This window comes from Lynx canadensis, chromosome X, assembly GCF_007474595.2.
Source record: "Lynx canadensis isolate LIC74 chromosome X, mLynCan4.pri.v2, whole genome shotgun sequence".
Taxonomy (NCBI): Eukaryota; Metazoa; Chordata; class Mammalia; order Carnivora; family Felidae; genus Lynx; species Lynx canadensis.
The window spans coordinates 10,112,045-10,131,079 of NC_044321.2; the positions used below are offsets into that span (position 1 = coordinate 10,112,045).

The 19,035-nt window shown below is 50.2% G+C and overlaps 1 protein-coding gene across 5 annotated transcripts in view; it reads right to left on the reverse strand.

Moving 5' to 3' along the window:
• Positions 1-19,035, reverse strand: part of GPM6B (glycoprotein M6B) — a 148,163-nt gene that overhangs the window by 33,823 nt on the left and 95,305 nt on the right. For 2 of the 5 annotated variants that reach the window (XM_030305769.1, XM_030305770.1), the window contains exon 1: positions 6,213-6,478. The exons of 1 other annotated variant lie outside the window; for it this stretch is intronic. In XM_030305769.1, the coding sequence (XP_030161629.1) occupies positions 6,213-6,273 (61 nt within the window). In that variant the 5' untranslated portion in view covers positions 6,274-6,478. Of the gene's footprint in view, positions 1-6,212; positions 6,479-19,035 lie in introns of those variants that run through there. 2 more of the 5 variants (XM_030305771.1, XM_030305773.1) reach the window with 1 other exon arrangement.

Consider the following 19,035-nt stretch of genomic DNA (forward strand, 5'->3'; position numbering starts at 1 on the left):
CTTGCCTTACTGCTCAGGAGATTCCCGCTCAGATGTGGGTTGTGCTACATACTCCAAGAGCAAAGAAACCCAGTGGGGCTGGTGGAAAGAACCAGAAGCAGGTCAAGTGTCTGTGAGCCCTTCGCATCGACCTCAAGCAAGACGATCCCAAGTAGTTCGATCACTTTTGACCGGAAAAATGCTTCGTCGTCCTCTAAAAAATTTCTCTCTCCATGCCCAACACACAGTAGGCGCCTACAAATAAATGAATGAGTTATTTGGCTGAAAGCGAGGCAGCACCCTGGGACCCCGTGGGTCCAGAAATGGACCTCTGGGCCGCCCAGCACACTGACCTCACCCAAGCCAGGCCATGCGATTCCCTGAACCTCTGTGCCCTAAGTTTGTGTTTCCTGAGCAAAAACATGGCGGCCACGCCAGACACGCTGAATTCAGCATAAAAATACTACCGCTCCAGCAGATGTGGAGACAGGATCAGCAAGTGGATGGCTTTTTTCCAATACTTCTGGGAAGGCCTTTCTCCAACAGTAAATCTTTAGGTACGAAAGAAAAGAAAATCATGTCTCTTTTGTACATGTGAGCCAAACTTAACGGCAGTTAACATGAAACTAGTTCTAAAATTGCAAAGAGCACGGTATACGTTTTTTTTTTGCTTAAAAGGACAGGGTCCCCGGCCTTGGAAGGGGGTCACAGGATCGCAAGGAGAAGCCTCTGCGTGAATGGCCTATTACAACACCGTCGATGCCAGGCAATTGGCAAGAGTTGGGAATATATACCTACACGCCAGGGAGATCCTGGCTTCTGGCCTACGGAGGGGAGGCTGCAAACGTTCCCCTTAGAGAGTAGAAGATTGAGATGGGCAGGAGATCACTCTAGATTGTTGAAGAAGCACACGAAAGACTGTGACATCTGAGACACAATGTATAGTTGGGGCTGACGGGAGCGGTTGTGGCTGATGGCGATAGTCACAACTGTGGCTGGTTGTCACCAAAGGTGGGTATGAAACAAACAATGGGCAATTGAGGAAAGGAAAACAAAACAATGCCTTGTGCTCTTTTTTTTTTTTTCCAATGTACTTAGATAATGTGATTGATTTATGCGACAAGGCTGAATAACTGAACTGCAGACTGGTATCCTTTTTAAGCATCTACGAAATTATCACTGGAAGCAACTAAGGGACAAAGACTGAGCTTCCTAGAAAGACCACAGTCCCCAGGCAAGGTCTTTGAAAGCTCTGTCATCCTTCATTTTTAGGTATTATTTAAAATATTCAAGGAAAGCTACAACCACACTACAAAATATGGCGGAGGTCAGCAAACGACAGCCACCTGTTTTTGTAAATAAAGTTTTACTGGAACATAGCCACATTTATTGGTTTACTATCCATGGCTGTTTCACGCTACAGTGGTAGGTGTGAGTAGCTACCACAGAGGCCGTGTGGCCTACAAAGCCTAAAATATTTACTCTCTGGACCTTTATGGATGAAGCGTGCTGACCCCGGATATGGAACATGGCCAGTAAGGCTTGAATACAGAAAGAAGTTAATGCAATTAATCAAATCAGCCTCCAGAAGAGGAAAGGACTTTATTTTCCCTTTATATGTTTTCTTTCTTTTTCTTTTTCTTTCTTTTTTTTTTTTTTTCTTTTGAAAAGAAACGTCACTGGGCTGGCTAAGGATGAAAGTTCTCCTCCCTGGTACTGTTGCCTGCTATTTAATCTGGCACCGATCGGCAAAATTATGATGAAAACCAAGACTCTAGGACACATAATGGTCCCTAAGATGACTTAGCACCCTTCTATGACGTGAGCTGGGAGGACAGAAGACGAGCGATGTTTCAAAGGAGGATGTTATTAAGTGAGTAAATCAACAAATGAATGAACCACCAGGTCCATTTGTGAAGCACAGACTGCAGCCTCCGTTGCTTAAAAGCCAGTGTGCGTCACCTTCCTCGTCTATCCCACAGCCACCCCTCTTCCTGGCCAACCATCTCACGGGGTTGTACGTTTGGTTCCAAGGAGAAAAAAGCAAGAGAGTGTCTCTGGAACAATCTAATTCGGCACCAGTCCCAGTAAGGGAAAATTTCCTGTGGGGGGACGCTCGCTGGCTACCTTCTCACAGCGATGTTCTCAGGTGCATCACTGCTAACAAGTCACTTTACCAGGATTATTTACTCTACACTGACTCGTAGTCTCAAGTAACAGGAAAGGGCAATTTGTCACATTACAACCTGAACCGCAAGATTTCCACTCAATTTCAAGGAAGGCAAATGTGGAATTTCCAGAAATGGGTCAGAATTCTTTTTCTGGTGAAATAGCAAGGCCAAGGCTTGAAAGATATGCCCATGGAAACGACAATATAAAGCCTGCTTTTCTCTACAGCCTACTCCCCAGACACCCTGTCTTCAAACGTCCTCCTTGGCAGGTTCTTAAAAGGGGAAAACTGCACCTAAAACTTTCTCTGTACCATATTCATATAATTAAATGTCAAGAAAAAAAACCCCTCAAAATCTAATCATTTATAGATCACCACGAAGAGTGTAACGTGTCAAATGTGTCCCTCGGGGACTTTAGCACGCAGGCCATATATTCTATAAGAGTGCTTCTCTTCCCAGACAAAAAGGAAGAGGGCCCAAAGGGTACGCGCTTAAATTAAAGCAACAAAAAACAAACCGAGACACGTAAGGCATTACATCGATGCGATCAAAACATTTAAATGGATGTGTTCATTTTCTACACAAGCCAGCAATTCAAATTCGTGCCTCACTCTGCTTACGTCCTAGAATTTATTGTTAATTACGCATCATTTCCGATTCGCTGCGTTTTCCTTCCTAGGTGGTCTGAGGTGTGGGACTCTCAAAATCATTTCAGCCGTGATTCCCGGCGCTTAACTAGCCCGACTCTAATTGTTTCAGTAGACTCCAATTTCCTACATGTAATAAAAGAATTTGCATCACAGATTTTTTTTCTGCACAATACGGCAATTGATTCGATTGTTTTTCTACCCCTTGATTGAGTGCTCCCAGCAATTCCAGATGCACTGGTCTTCACAAATGAATTGATATCAAGTAATACTCCACAGAAATAAATAGAAACATAGCTCTCCCTGTCTTCATTATTGAGGCCCATGATCTAGTGCCTTTGATTCTGTCTTATTCATTTCCTCTACTTATTCCATTTCAGCGATTCTGTTTACTCAATCCTCATACTTGGATTTAATTTAATGCTTCCAATGTAAAAACGGTTATTCGTAATAACCTGGCATTCCTTACGTCCATCTGACAAGACCCGCTTGCTTTCCTTAAAAATTTCTGGAGATCACTAAATACCTCTTGGGAAGTCTGACCTCCCAGAAGTGTTCTGCGGCAAAAGCAAGAAGGCGGTTGCAAAAACATGTATGCTTTTTTTTTTTTTTTTTTGGATTTAGATGATTATTGTTCAAAATTGGAACACGGTCATTCTGATTTAAAGACACAGCTCCCTTTGTCCTGCCGAAGGAAGGGAGGCCAGCTAAAAAAGGCGAGGTCAATTTATAAAGCTAAGTTTAATTTATATTCTTAATAATAATCCAAATAATTCTCCGAAGCGAGACTGCCTAAGCTACTGGGTACTAGCCATTGGGCAATAACACCCCAAGTTAAGAGGCAGGTCTGGTCCCTAGCACTAACTACTGAAAGCAAACGGGAAAGAAGGAACGGGGGGGTGGTGCGGGGGGAAATAGACGTGCATGAAAAACTCTGTGGGGAGTGACAAAATGCATAGGATTAAATTTCGTAAATTAAATCCCTTGCTGCAAGGCTTAAATGAACCCCCCCCCCAAAAAAAACCAGATCCACCAGCTCAAGAATTATATAATGCATTCTCCAATTATCTCAGAATTTTACATGTATATTTCAAGGAAGTCAACATTTGTCTTATAAATTTCAAATTAAATCTGAAGGAACACTAGAGTGACAAGCGGGCAGAAACATTTCTGTCAACTTCGTGTGTGTGTGTGTGTGTGTGTGTGTGTGTACGCGCGCGTGCACCTGGAATGACAATGGGCCAGCAAACTGGAAAATGACAAAGGTGATACTTGTGTGGGTTTTGACTTGGGTGCAGCTGGCATATGAACTTGTTCGTCTACACGAAGATCAGTAGCTAAGCCATCCTCCAAATCAGCATTTATGGCGGGTCACAGAGCCATCACAACCCCCCGGGGGTGCTGGCCAAACACCTGACCTGGCCGGTATTCTCACTCGAGCCCGTACTATACGTGTGACGAGACCTCGTGTTAACCTGGCACTTGTGAACTGCCTCTGCAGCCAGTGTCTGTCAATTTTGGCAATTTTTAGAGTTCCTCCAGGAATTATCTTTTGCTTCTAGTTTTGTCTCTAAAACCATAGCTAACTAACGAGTTTTCACATACAGACAGTCAATCGATGTAGTGCAGCCTGCAGATTTGGTATTAAATAGTATGTAACTGACGTAAAGTGTCAGCAGTCCATGAAGACTCAACGAGGGGGAGAAACACGGTTGTGTAGTAAGGATTTTGTATTGGGTGTACGCTCCTCGCTTGCTTTTGCGGAGAAAAAAAAGAAAGGTATGTTTTTGCAGAGGCCGTGATGGTTTTATTAATGGCTTATCAATGGTTAATCTGGTTTCTCAATATGGCAAACCCAGTATGAACAAAAAGCGTGCACTAGATGAAGTCATCTATTCTCGGAGAAACGTTGCTATAAACTCCAAGAGACTTCCTCACAGCAACGCTGTTACGTTATCATGCCCCCCTGAACTTCGTCTCCAGTCGTCACGGAAATGAATCTTTTACTTTTATCTCCATTCCTCAAGCTTCATAAATACTCCCAAGAGCTTCTCTGATGGCTGTTTGGTCCTCCTATAAATTAAAAATATATACGAGACCAGGCACGGCTTTTGTTTGTTTGTTTTGTTGGTGAGGGCGGGTAGGTTTCATGGAGGGATTGAATCAAACTACCAATTTTAAAATCAAAATGCTCCGTACCTAATGCCACTGAGTGACGCGGTGAAGAACGGCTGCAATGGCACATTTCACGTGGTGCCTATTTTATCTCAACTTTGAAATTTACTTCAAAAATGAAACTGCTCCGTTTAGGGTACGTCGTCTATTAAAGTACCCTTTACAGAAGCAGTTCCATAGAAATTATAAACAGGCAGCCTGTAGCCAAGCCTGCTGTCAGCCAGAGAGTCCAACCGACATACCCATAAGCACAACAGAGTTGTGCTCTCGCCCTGGAAAATCACTACTGCTTAGCGAGTGTCGGTGGACCCAGGGCCACGGGAGATAACCTGAGCGTGAAGGCTGGTGATACGAGAGCCACTGCAGGTGTAGAATGGGGTATCCTTCAGGGGAGCCTGTAAGTTTGGGTGAGGGAGACAGGTGAACGCATCTCACCGCATTGTAATTTAACGGTGGCTGAGCTGACGCCATGGGGTCTCACGCCTGACATCAGTTTCCATCTAGCAAAAGACAGATTAATTTTATCTCCTGTTTTCTGCCATTTTCTTACCGCAGAACACTTGTTTCTCTCGAAAAGCCCTTCCCTGTGTCAACATCGTGATGACATTCCCCTTAAGGGGACAAGACCTTTCCCGGTTCCCCTCCACCCCTTTCCATCAGCACTAGGCGACAGAGCTGACGTTTCCTCTCTGAAGCTCCAACTGTCAAGGGTTATTACGTGTCACAGTCAGGAAAGAACAATCATATTCAATAAGAACATCAGAAAATGTCCCAAATCACTACGGTATCAGCGGAACCCAAGCATATTTAGTACGTGTGCCCCTCCGGTTCGTCCTCGGCATGAGCAGAAAACAACGCGTTTCGTGTCCCCGCACTATTACATGCAGAACGTGGGACCTAAGTTATGACTCATTCGATTAATGAAAAAGACAAAAAGACCGTTTCCCCCATCCAGCTACCCAGGGTGACAAACTGCGGACATCCTTCTGGGAAATCCCATATGGGGCAGGAAGATCTGGAACACGAATGGGCAGAAGAAAGGCTGCTCTATGAATTTAACCTCAGCCTGGAGGACAAAAAAAAAAAAAAAAAACAACAAAAAACAAACCCACCCGAAAGCAAGACCATGCCAGAGGGATTGTTTTGGAACTATTGTACAAGAGACCCAAAACCGGGCTACCCCTCTCCAAGCACCCCCAGTGAAAAGCTTGAAACCGGCTATTGTCGGAGCGCTGGGTACCTTTTCTCTCTTGGCTTTGTTCAGTATTTTCCTCGGCTGCAGTTTCCATGGCTGGCTTCATACCATCCACCAAAAATGCTTTTCCCCGCTCCCCCGACACACACTCTTCCCCTCCTCTTCCTTTTCTCCTGGACTCCCCCTCCGCCTCTTATTTACACCGCGTGATTGAGAGGCTCTGTTCTCACTACAGTGGATTACAGTCCCTTCCAAGATGCAACGGACGCGTCAGCGGCAGCTTCCCTCTGCCTACTGGTCCAGAGCCACAGCTGCCAAGGAGCCGGCGGCCACACGTCAGCGAGGATCCCAGTTATAACGCGGCCGTCCCGCGCCCCGGCCCGTCCCACTGCGGTTCCCGGGGGACAGCCGCGCCCCCGCCCCCCACCCCCCACCCCCGCCCGCGCCCCCCAGCCGCCGGCCAACTGCGCCCGCTGAATGCTAATCAGCTCTCCCAGGGCAGAAGAACACATTTGTGACATCAGAGGACGAGATGCGGAGGAGAAGGGAGAGAGCCCACTCCCACCATGTGACTCAGCGGGGTCGGGACGTGTGCTCTCTTGGGAGGACGCGGGCCTCCCACCGCAAAGTCCTTCCTGGGGGCGGGCGGGGGGGGGCCCTTTATGGGGCATCACAGTTTGAGTCAAGTTCATTTACCCCGACCCCGGCAGAATACACTCAGAGGACTAGCCCATGGTCTCTATTTTACTTGCTTTCTTTCCTATTTGTCTTCCATGCAGTCTCTAGCTAGCTAGCTAGATTTGCAAAATATATATAATAATATTAATATATGATACAATTATGTATTACATATATTACAGTATATATATATTTTATATATATATATATTAAAGACAGAAAAATACATCAGAGGGAAGAAAACCAGAAACGTGGATTTGACAATAGCTGTATGCAATTTGGCATTAGAATTCTAATCTGTTCTCTGTCTGTAACTAACATACGAGGCAGTAAGAGACACGTTAGCTCAAGCCCAATTCATAACAAGGTTTCCTTCCCTCCATATTTAAAAGCCTAACATGCTACAAGCCTATCTGGCTGACATTCTGGTGGCTTCTTGGAATGAAAATGGAAATACAATGGTTTTTCTTACTGGACGTGATTATTTCTACATAGAGCTGTATTCATTAGAACCTCTCCCTCAAAGTCAAAAGGGTGTTTTCAAGAGCATTCTAAATGTTCGGCATAAAGGCTATTATTGTGCCAATAATGACTGACTGCCGGTTTCACAAGCCTTCTTACGTACCCAGATACTATGGGACCACAGTTCTCAGCCCATCCAAGCATATAAAAGCCTTTATCACGGTCATAAACCAAGCATCGCTGGTTTCTGTACCATGATTTAAACATTTGATTGACCCACTTACGTTCACCATCTCTATTAAAGATCTTTCTAGAAGCTCAAGTCAACTAGAGGGATGAATACTGAAAACCACAGGGTGAAGGCTTCCCTGACCGAGAAGAGCCTGCCAGTTGGTTGGGTTGAGCACCCACCTTAGAAGCAAACTTAAAGCCAAGTCAGAGGCCATTGTCTCCGGAAAAAAAAAAAAATCTCTTCCCAGGTTTGATGCTTTGTCGCTCAATACGTAAGAAAAAAACGTGTAAGATCCTGAATGGAAATCCTCCCACACCCTGATCTTTCAATGCCTTAGTTTTAGATAATCCCCAAAGCCTTCTACATTCAATACCCCTGGCCCCCCCGGTGAGCCAGAAAAGATGTGGAAAACCAGTTTGGCCTGTTCCAACATTTTCTTTTAATTTTACTTCTCATTTTTCACTGTTAACCATCCTCCTAGAAGTCCACACCCACAATCAACAATGCCTTTAAATTATGGCCCCAGACAATGTTATTGTCTCATGGCGAGAGAAGTAAGAAGCAGGCAGCCTACAATTTCAGACCTTCAAAAAGAGATTCATTTGCGATGCAACTGCCTCCGTGGGAAAACGTGATGATACGTCCGAACAGGACAGTCTTAAACATTTTTGCAAAGACTACTTGTGTGCACTCAGACCAAACGATGGAAACTTTTGTGACAGGCCTGTTCTCCCTTGGCAGTTTGAGAACGAAAACCAAAACAAATTTCAATTCAGCACCAGAGCGGACGATCGTAATTAGCTCTGGTATTGGTTTTATTTAAAAATTATCTAGTGAAACCATTCAATTAGAGAACTGGCAGAATACAATACTTTTTTGACTATTACTTAAGAATATTATTTTTAGGGACACCTGGGTGGCTCAGTCAGTTGAGCGCCTGACTTCAGCTCAGGTCGTGATCGCGTGGTTCGTGGGTTCGAGCCCCGCGTCAGGCTCTGGGCTGACGGCTCAGGGCCTGGAGCCTGCCTCGGATTCTGTGTCTTCCTCTCTCTCTCTGCCCTCCCCTACTCGCACGTGCTCTCTCTCTCAAAAATAAACAAACATAAAAAAAAAAAGAATATTATTTTCAAATGTTGTTAAAGTAGGAAGGCAGAATATGGAAGATGCTCTGCATTAAATACGGAAGACTTTTTAAATTTAAGTACAACTCTGGTTCTGTATCATAGTCCTAGAAAACAAAACCATCGGACAAAATAGTCACAAATTCTCCAGCTGACACCTCCATCTACTTTCACCTTGAAAAACTATATGCAAATGAGAAATTCACCATTTCTGCCTTATTCACAACTTCACCGCTTCCTTTGTCAGGCTGATGACGTAGGACGATTCTAGAAGTTACCTTTGTAACTTTATATGAAGCCTCAAAATCTGACTGTGGTCTATGAAAAACCATTTGAATTGGAAAAAAAGCGGGATAGAAAAATGATCAACAGCAAGAGAGAAGAGCATACATTTCTAACATTTCTGAGGCAATTGTGGCCGGTTCGGCGAGCACCTTCTACGCGCTCACCCCTGCGGGGAGCACAGACTTTGCAGGAGACAGTGCCGGTCTCCAGGTAACCCGCAGACTAAGGGGCCACAGTGAACCCTCGTAACCGGTGATCCCCCGCAAGCCCTCCAGGATCACAACACGGAAGATGAGAGGCGGGAAAGAGAAGTTGGGGAAAGCTGTGCGCGGAGCTGAGCTACTCCTGCCCTTTGGATGGGAAGTGCCAGGTAGGGGAGGGTAGGGAAGCGTGGAGAAGGGAAGGAGAGTGGGAAAGGGCAGGGCAGGGTAGAGAAAGGGAAGGTAGAACAGGGAAGGGGAGGGCATCCCAGGAAAACCTGGAAAGCACACAAAAAGGAAAAGGGATGGCCCATGTGGGGGGGGGGAGCTGATTTTTCTGACTGAGGGTCCAGAGCACAGGGTGTGTGTGTGTGTGTGTGTGTGTGTGTGTGTGTGTGTGTGTGTGTTGGGGGTGGTGAGGGGCAGGAGGGAGAGGAAGGGACGGGGCTGGGGATCAGGGGGGTTGAACAGACCACCTTGCTAATCCTGGAGGCAGCAGGTGGGGAGGGAAGGCTTGCAAACAGAGGTCATCCGTGCTTTACAAAGGTCATGGGGTCCATGACGTAAAAGACAGAGGGGCAGGGTGGGGCCGGCAAACTAATGAGGAATCTCCCAGCAAGAGATCGGAGGGTCCAAACTACGGCCAGGGGAGGAGGGGAGGACCCTGAGGACATCTCCCTGGATACTTAACGCCTCCCGGGGATGGAAAAGGAGAAGAGGAGTGTGCAGTCTCCAGCCTGGGTGAACGAAGAGATGGTCGCAGGATGAGCCAAAATGGGGACCCAACGAGGAGGAGGAAGACGTCTGGCAAGGAGACGAGCCCGGATGGTTTGGGGTACGCGGGGACACCCTGGGGGAGCTGTCCGGAAACATGGCTCCAAAGGAGAGGGGCTGACCAGAGACTTGGGAGTACAAGGCCACAGCTCTGCTCAAATGCCACCTTCTCGGGGACTGTCCCTGACTTTCTTGTGAGAGTAACCCTGACGGGCCCAGTCCCCTTACCTGGGTTAGATGTTCATGACCCAACACCGATCCATCCAGGCATTTCCCTGCGGACTGTCTGTCTTCCCCCTACCATAGAAGCCCCGCACGGACAAGTGTTGTCTGTTTTGCTCTCTGCTGTGTACTACCAGCTCCTAGAACGGTCCCCGGCACGCAGGAGGCCCTCAACCTGTAAATGAATGGTGAACAAGGGGCCAGGGAGGACACAGACCAGACGTACTCTGAGATCAGACTTTAAGGGGCGCAGTCTCTTAAAAATAAAGGGACAGGGAAAACTTTAAGGGGAGGGTGAAAGAGGCTAAGGAGGAAAAATGAGAAAAGCTGGGGAACCAGGCCAAAGCAGAATTCGAGCAGAAGACGCTCCACGGGGGCCTAACGTGAGCGTCGCGGGTCGTCCAACACGGTAGAAGGAACAAAGAGGGGGAGGGCTGACAAGCGGAAAGTAACCTTTACTACCAAGTCGTCGCTGGAACTCCCTCAAGAAGAGTTCTGGGTGAAGGATGGTGTGGGAGCAAGACACCTCGGGCGCCTCCACCATCGTCACTCAGAATAGGACCCCCCTCTGCCTCTCTGTCTTGGGGCAGCTTCCCACTTGTCAAGAGAATTTTGACTGTTCGTCTGCGATCCGTTCCAGGAATATCTTCCCGGCCTTTATTTTGTTACTGACGACTCTGGCCGCCAGTTCCGCTGCGTGTGTGTACGTGTGGGGTTCCTCACACCAGCAAGCAGCTCCCCGACACCAACAGGAGGTCTTACGAGTCAGCTCATTTCTGACACTGTGTGCCCAGGGCGTGGCATCAGGTCACCTGTGCCTCTGACTGACCAGCTATAGACCAGAGGTTCCAATGACCCCCTTTCCTTCTCGGGTTCGACGAATTTCCTAGACCAGCTTATGAAACGCAGAAGAACGTTTTGCCTATTAGATTACAGGTTTACTGTAAGTGATATTAAAGGATATGAATCAACAGCTGGATGAAAAGACGCACAGGACAAGGTATGGGGAAAGGACCGCAGCTTCTGAGCCCTCTCCCAGCACGTGACTGTCCCCAAATCTGCAGGTGCTCACCCACCCAGAAGCTCTCTGAACCCAGTCCTTCTGGGGTTTTATGGAGGCTTCGTTACAGAGGCACAATGATTACATCACTGGCCAGGGGTACGGATGGGGGTGGGGGTGGGGACGAGGCTGGAACTGAAAGTTCCAACCCTGTCCTCACTTGGTTGGCTCCGCTGGTGCCCAGCCCCCAACCTTAGCCTCCAAAAAGTCACCGCATTCACCTAAAACAAAAAAGTCACCTATACGGCTCTCCATTACAGGAAATTCCAAGGGTTTTGGAAGCTCTGTGCCAGAAATGAAGACCGAATATGTATGTCTTCCAATAAATCACAATTACCCAGTCTCCTGCTAAATTTGCCTTACGTGTCTCACATGCCCGTGATCCACGTAACTGATGAAAGAGATGAATGTGACAAGACCACAGTGAGAGAGACTTGTACAGGCCACTATGGACATCATCCTGGTCACCTGACTGGCTCGTGGGTTCATTCACTCCTTCGTCCATTCAACCAAGGTCCATTAAGCACCTATCGCACGCCAGACGTCGAGTCTCTGTTCCACGTTACGTGACCGTGACTGTTCAGTCAACTGGGAACTCATCAAGAATGGGATGAACCCACGGGAATGACACTCACCCTAGTCACAAGGCTATCAATCAAGTCACAAGTGTCACATGCCTACTCTTTCCACTTTTCTGAAACCACATTACAGATTTCTTCTCTTCAGAAGGACTCCTCGCTGGGAGTCATTCAATCATCGAGAAGGAGGTTTCCATATTTATTCCAGCTACTAATTCCTCTGAAATTTTTACATCTCAACCCACAGTTTTTTCCCCTTCCAAGCCCAGCCTCTCAGTACCCAAGACAGAACCTCCTTCATTTCCTTTCCACTTACCTCTTTTTCCATTCTCGTCACTGACGGGTTTCTTTATAGATCATCTCTCTTCTCCCGGTGACGGATGCTCCCTCCTTTCCAATGAGCCGGCATGCCTCCCCGACTCCCCCAGCCCCTTCTTGTCACTAAGACAGCACTTGTGGAAGCCCTCCTGCTGACCCCCTCCAACCAAGGCAAGCAACTCACAGCCAGTGAGTTTCCCCGAGACCTGTACTTTCTACAGTTTCCGGGGCCTAGAAGGCCTTCACATGCCCAGGCATAATCCTTGCTGTGCCCCGCAAAGGAAATCGGTCCCCGGAGTGGCACCCCCAGAACCACAGACAGCCCCACTTGACGTTCTAGTGTGCCTGAATGAATTTGAAATCAACTGTGTTTTTAAAGAAATTTTTGTTAAGTGACCCCTATTTTCGCATTATATTCCCCATGATATAATTAAAGATGTGTCCTAGAAGCAGATATCAGAGGCCTGGAGGGAAAAGATTACCAGTACTGCAAGAATTCTTAAAGCTTACATTTAAAGCAGAAAAGATACTTTGTTTAAGAGAGAAACAGCACAAGCCGGGGAGCGAGACGGAAGGAGAGGGACAGAGGAAGAGAGAGAAAATCTTAACCGGGCTACACGCTCAATGCGGAGCCCGACACGAAGCTTGATCTCACGACCCTGGGATCACGACCTGAGCTAAAATCAAGAGTCAGACGCTCAGCCAACTGAGCCAGCCAGGTGCCCCAAGATACTTTTTACGTAAAGAAGCAATCGTACTTCTGTGCTGGGTTCAAAATGTAGCATAAATTAAACACCACAACGACTAGAAAGAGACAGCCAGAAATGGAGAATTCGATGGTTTAGAATTGGATCTTTTCCATAACTGGACCTTCCCTAAGCTTTATCCATTTGGCAAAGCTTCTGCCTGCCTTTACCGGAATGAAATTTCTCATTTCACATCCGGCGTGGGTTTTTAATGCCTTTGGATTTCTTATTCTTTTTCTCTTTCCTGATTTCCTCGGTCCCTCCTCTATACTCGTCATCCTTTCCTTTACAGGACATGACACCCCGGAAAGCTAAGAGCTACAGTGACAAGTCAGACTGGATGACTCACACCCAATACTCTGACAAAGCTCCGATGAGTACAGGCCGTCCTCACTGGGGTTTCTCTTGCACGCGGACACCGGGGACGACGGGGGAGCACCCAGGAGCCCCTGTGAGCCCGATCCCTTCCCGGTGTCGTCTCGTCAGCTGTGTGACGACCGGCAGTGTCCTCGCAAAGCCGCCAGAGCCTCCATTGCAGTGATCGGGGAGTTTGGCCAACGCCGCCAACCACCTGCTGGCGGGCAAAGTCACCCCCGCTTGAGAACCGGCGCCTTGAGTCCACCTTTTCTTCCCTACGCTTGCTTGGGCTGTTGTGACGTCCCGTCGGCCAGGGACTTCGTACCAGAACCATGTGGGGAACTCTGCAAACACCCGCGCGGGGGCCCCATCCCCACAGACCCGGGTCTGACCGTCAGAGCACGTGTGCGGTGGGCACGAGAGCCTGAAAATCCCCCCGGGTAATCCCGACGCGGGGCCAGCCGCTGTAGGTCACGGGGCCACACACGACGTGCGCCACGGTGATGGCGACCGAGCAGAGGCATCTGAGGAAAATTCTACAAAAGGATGCCATCCGTTTGATGGATGCCCAGGATGTGGTCAGGGCGGCCACGCCGGACCGGGGAACCGGTGAGGCAGAAATGAGAAAGCGGGCATCACGGCGGGGGAGAGGGGGTTCAGCGTTGACCCCGAGGCTCAGCTCTGACCCCTCGAAGGACGGTGAGTGCGGAAGGGAACGCACGGGGAGGTCAGGGTCCGTATTGGGTTCCTACGGCTGCTATGTCCAAGTGCCTCAACGTGGCGGGCTTTCGACCACAGGAATTACTCCCTCACGGTCCCGGGAGGCTAGAAGGCCAAAATCAAAGCGTCAGTAGGGCCACACTCTCTCCGAAGCCTCTTAGGGGAGCACGCGTCCTGGCCTCTTCTTGCCGCTGCTGGTTCTTGGCAGACACATCGTTCGGACCTCCGCCTTGGTCGTCATGTGGCCTTCCCCGTGTGCGTGCGTCTCTTCTTGTAAGGCCACCTGTCCCACCGGACTAGGGCCCACCCTCACCGAGCATGGCCACATCTTGACACGATTCCATGTACAAAGACCCTCTTTCCAAATCGGGGCCGACTCTCAGGTACCAGAAGTCAGGGCTTCAAGGTCTTTTTCTGGGGGGACATAACTGGGAGATGGTCCCGAGGGGCCTACCAATTTGGGGTGGGGGTGGGGGTCTGGGGGAAGCACTACTCCCAGGGGACGCAGAAGAGGCTGGAGGAGATCCCGGGCAGGGCGCCGTCACAGAGAAGGAGGGAGGTTTGTGACGGAAGAGGTGGTCCGCGGTCAAGGCCGCGGGAAGGGGCAGACGCAGCCAAGGGCGCTGACACGGAAAATGCCCGTTTCCTTACCAGCGTCAACAGGACGATCAGAACGGAAACCAGCTTAGAGAGGGGTACCGAAGGTCTGGGGTGCCAAGAGGAGAAGCAAGGGCAGTCTGCTTTCTAAGGGAGTCTGATCGTGCTGGGAAGGTGGCAGAAAAATGCAGGCAGGTTAAGGGGGAAGGAACGCAGTAGGGAGGCGAGTCCCAAAACGTCTGGCGCAGACAAGGCCGCGGGGGGGGGGGGGGGGGGCGACAAGATTGCAGGTGTCCGCGGAGGCAGATCACGGAGGACTGGAGGTCCCAGGAAAGGCGGGGGCAGCTGTGGGCGCGAGGATGGGACACTTCGCCTTCGGAGTGAGAGTCAGGGAGCGGGAAACGGAGGGAAAAGAAAAAGATTGTCCAAGATGGAAGGAATTCCAACTTGGTAGAGGTGGCGGGGATGGGGGGGGCGGATCAGTCGGTTAAACGTCTGACTCTCGATTTCAGCTCAGGTCATGATCTCACGGTTTGTGAGTTTGAGACCTGTGTCGGGCCCTGCTCTGAAAGCATAGAACCTTCTTGGGATTCTCTCTCCCTCCCTCCCTCTCTCTCTCTCTGTCCCTCCCCCACTCACTCACTCTCTCTCTCGCTCTTTAAAAAAAAAAAAAAAAAAAAAGGAGCTGTGCATAACAGCGAAGGGTACATTTATTACTGGATTTAGTCCAGTCACAGCCCTAAGAGGGACGTAACAACAGCCCCATTTTAGGGGTGACGTAACAGAAGGTAGGACCGTCTCGGTCTCAGGCAGTTAGCCCTCAGCCCAGATTGCTTGGGGACTCAAGCGGGGCTGAGTCTTCAGGGGATCCGAGGCCCCAGGGAACCCCGAGGGATCAGAGGGCGGAGGCAGCGTGAGGCAGAGAGGCGGTCCCCTTGCTGTGAGTCTCATCGCATTGGAGGGAAGCGGACCCCCGCGCGATGGAGCCACACCTAAAGCCCGAGTGGCAGCAAGGACCAGATGACAAGGGGGCTTTGATTAAAAAAGCCAGTTTGCCCCTTCCTCCTATATACACAAGGCACACACAGCTGATGCACTGATAACGTGCTTCCTGACTCATTAGCGCCTCCCCGGGGAGCTCAGATCCCTGGCCAAGAGTGACGCATCATCAGTGATCTCCCCCCCCCCCCCCCCCCCCGCCACGGCTCCCAATCATCTCACCCCCCACCCGCGTGCCAGCTCACAGGAGCAAGGGCAGGCCTCCCAAACCCCAGCGAGGTGGATCCTCGTCGGGTCCTCGGGACAGCTCCTCCTCGGTTGGCCAGGCACAGCCCCACAGCCGCCTCCTCCGGGAGGCCTCCCTGGCTGACCTGTGCTCATTTCCCCCTGCTTCGCATACCTAACCGCCCCCATCTCAGCAACAGTGCAGGCGTCCCCGCACGGCAGCTCACTACACGGGACACACCCAGCCTCGACCCGCCTCCCGCACGGCTGGGAGACGCCGGCCTGTGCCGACCCAGCCCGACCCGACCCCTCCGTGTGGTACCCCACGGGAGGCCGGTCTCCTTCTCTTCGGCCTGTTTTGCTGCAGGAAGCCAGACATTTTCAAAGGCAAGGTCAACTCACGAGACGCGTGGGCTAGGAAAATTCTCACCGCAGAAGTGGCCGAGTTACGGGACGAGCCTGGCAGGGTGCGGATAAAGAGGATGGGACCCTTTTCAACTCTGAGAAGTCCAGGTGAGCGAAGGGGGCCTCGTTCTCGCCTAGATGCAGAGTCCCTACCACCTTCCCCTAAAATGCAGTCGGCGGGTAGACGGACGGGTTTCTAATAGGCCGCTTGATAAAGGCGCTCGATTGATCCGGCGGGTGCACACACTCTCCCCACGGGCCCCTCGCGGAACTGGACCCCTCCAAGCCCATCCTCAATAGCGCGTACTTCGTACTGGTCTGAGCAGAGAGCATCACCAGTCCGGCGGGCCGGTTGTATTTTCCCATTCTTTGTTCAAGCCCCTCCGTAGCTATCACCGGGTCATGACGAAAAAGCGCCAAGGGCCAGCTACTGGGGACACACGACCGGGTCCCTTCAGGAGCTGTCTCCACGGGCTACGGTGCGGCGTCCTGAGGGCCCACTGCATCCCCACGAGATGGGACGGTAGCTGAGGAGGGGCGCAGAGAGGCCGGCACTCGGGACCCGAGGGGCCCCACGTACCAACACGGCCACGGGAACTCTGACCCACCTTCTCTCACCTCTGCCTTCCCTTCGGAGGCAAGAGGTGGGCGTAACCACCCCCCTGGCGTGGATGGAGAAACCAAGACCCGAGGCAGCCCAAAGGGACTTGGCCGAGGTCCCACAACCGGTCGGAGGCCGGGCTGACCCTTGACTCAGGCCACCGGATGCCACAGGTGGGAACTGAGGCGGCAGAGACAACCGTCAAAGTTCCACAAGGGCCCGGCTGACTAGGCGATCAGCGGCCATCAGCTGCTCAGCCCAGGGAGTCCAGACTTGCTCAGAAAGGCTCTTGTGCGACTAGCTACGTTCTCCCAAACACGGTGGTCCGGAGCTCCCCGCCTGCCCCTCCCGCACCTCTGGTGAAACACAGGGCGGCGTAGCTCCCCAGTGAGTGGGGGGCCCATGTCTGTATCCTCGCCCACCACCCCTCGCTGCCCAGCTCTGCCATTTACCAGCCTCGTGAAGCCACGTGACCTTCCTGAGCCTCGGCTGTGCCAGCTGATAAACGGGCTCGCGGAGAACGTCCTTCATCAGGCTCCAACAGACTGTTCTACAGAGAGGGCCTCAGAACAGTACTTCCTACGTGATACTTGCGAAGCGCAATTATTTCTCTTAAGTCCTTATGCTCCCACCACCACCCGACAGGTCCAAGGAGGAGGCAGAGGGAGTAAGGAAGAGCTGGTGATTCTACATCCTTCCAGATCTTTCCCTGGGGCTAAGATGAATAAGGCAATGAGATTACAAAAGATGTGTCTCCAAGGGCCCTCTTTAACGAATTGTCAAAATTGGTTTCTGCAATCTGGATGGAGGATGTTGCCCACACCTGGGTACTCAGAACCAAATTAGATTTGCCTCTGGTTTTTATTGAAAGAAAGAAAAGAAAGAAAGAAAAAGAAAGGAAAAGGAAAAGGAAAAGGAAAAGGAAAAGGAAAAGGAAAAGGAAAAGGAAAAGGAAAAGGGAAGGAAAAGAAAAAGGAAAAAAGGCAGAGAGAGCCCTGCCCTCGAGAAGAGCCTCAAGCTTGGTTTCATGCTCTGATGTCACGGTCTTCGAATTCCTAGTCATGTGATCTTTAAATCTGTATTTTGCACGTGAGGCCTTATCAGGCACAGAATTCCACGAGGCCCACAAGGCATGTTCAGTTCAGTGAGATTCAGAGTCAGTGCAAGGGAAGCGTGTCGCATTTACCACTAAGCACTGGCCCCGTCACTTGCCATCATGGGGACTCGGTCCGCTCACATCTGAGCCTCTGCCGCCTCATCTGTCAGAGGCAGGACAAGAGGCGGGAAATAACCATCCCCAGCAGGCCACACGTAAAAGAACCTTGTGTGTAAGGAGGGCCACCAATGAAGAGTGAATCTTAGCAATCGCATTGAAATCTACTAATAGTTGACATCATTAAATCGCACGCAGTGTCTTCATATTGGAGAATATACAGATTCAGTACGTCTCCAGAGACAGGGCAAAATCTGAGAAATGACCTCTGTATAGCTGTCTTGTTTTATTTTTCTTTGGAGAGCACGCACGCGCACGAGCCTGGGAGAGGGACAGAGGGGGGAGAGAGAGAATCTTAAAGCAGGCTCCGTGCTCAGCAAGGAGCCCGACTCGGGACTCGATGCCATGACTCTGGGATCATGACCTGAGCCTAAATCAAGAGTCGGATGCTCGACCAACCGGCTGAGCCACCCGGGTGCCCCTGGATAGTTTCTTGACCTCAGGAATGGACACGGGACACAGGTCACGGGGCCAACGAGCTACTAGGTAAATATGAAAGCTGACGATTTTGTTCAAGAATGTCAAATTGCGTCTCTGGGTCCCAACAGTGTATGGCAGGACCGTGAAAGCCAGAGATAATCACTGTGAATGAAGCCAGAGAGATGCCGAGAGCATGAACGTTTTATGAAGCCATTTTATTCTAGCTCTTCTCCATCTTCAACACCGCCTGTTCGGCCAGCCCTGCCTGTGTCACCTACCAGTTTGCCAGAGCCCGTTATCTTGTGAGCGGACACCCAGCACTTCCAACACTCCACAGAAGCCGTGGAGACACGCACTGGTGGACAAGTGCCCGCTCACAGGACCCGTGACTTTACACGGGGCAGGCAGGCAGGCACGGTTTCTCCTACATTCTATGCGAATAATTTCTACAGCAGTGGCATGACGTATTGCTAAAAACAAATCTTTTTTTTTTTTTTTTTAAAGATCACCGGATCAGTGAGTGCCATCGTCCGCACTGACCCCGCAGGCCGTGTGATAAAACCCTTCCCCCGTTTGGGGGATTCAGATGGCGTCG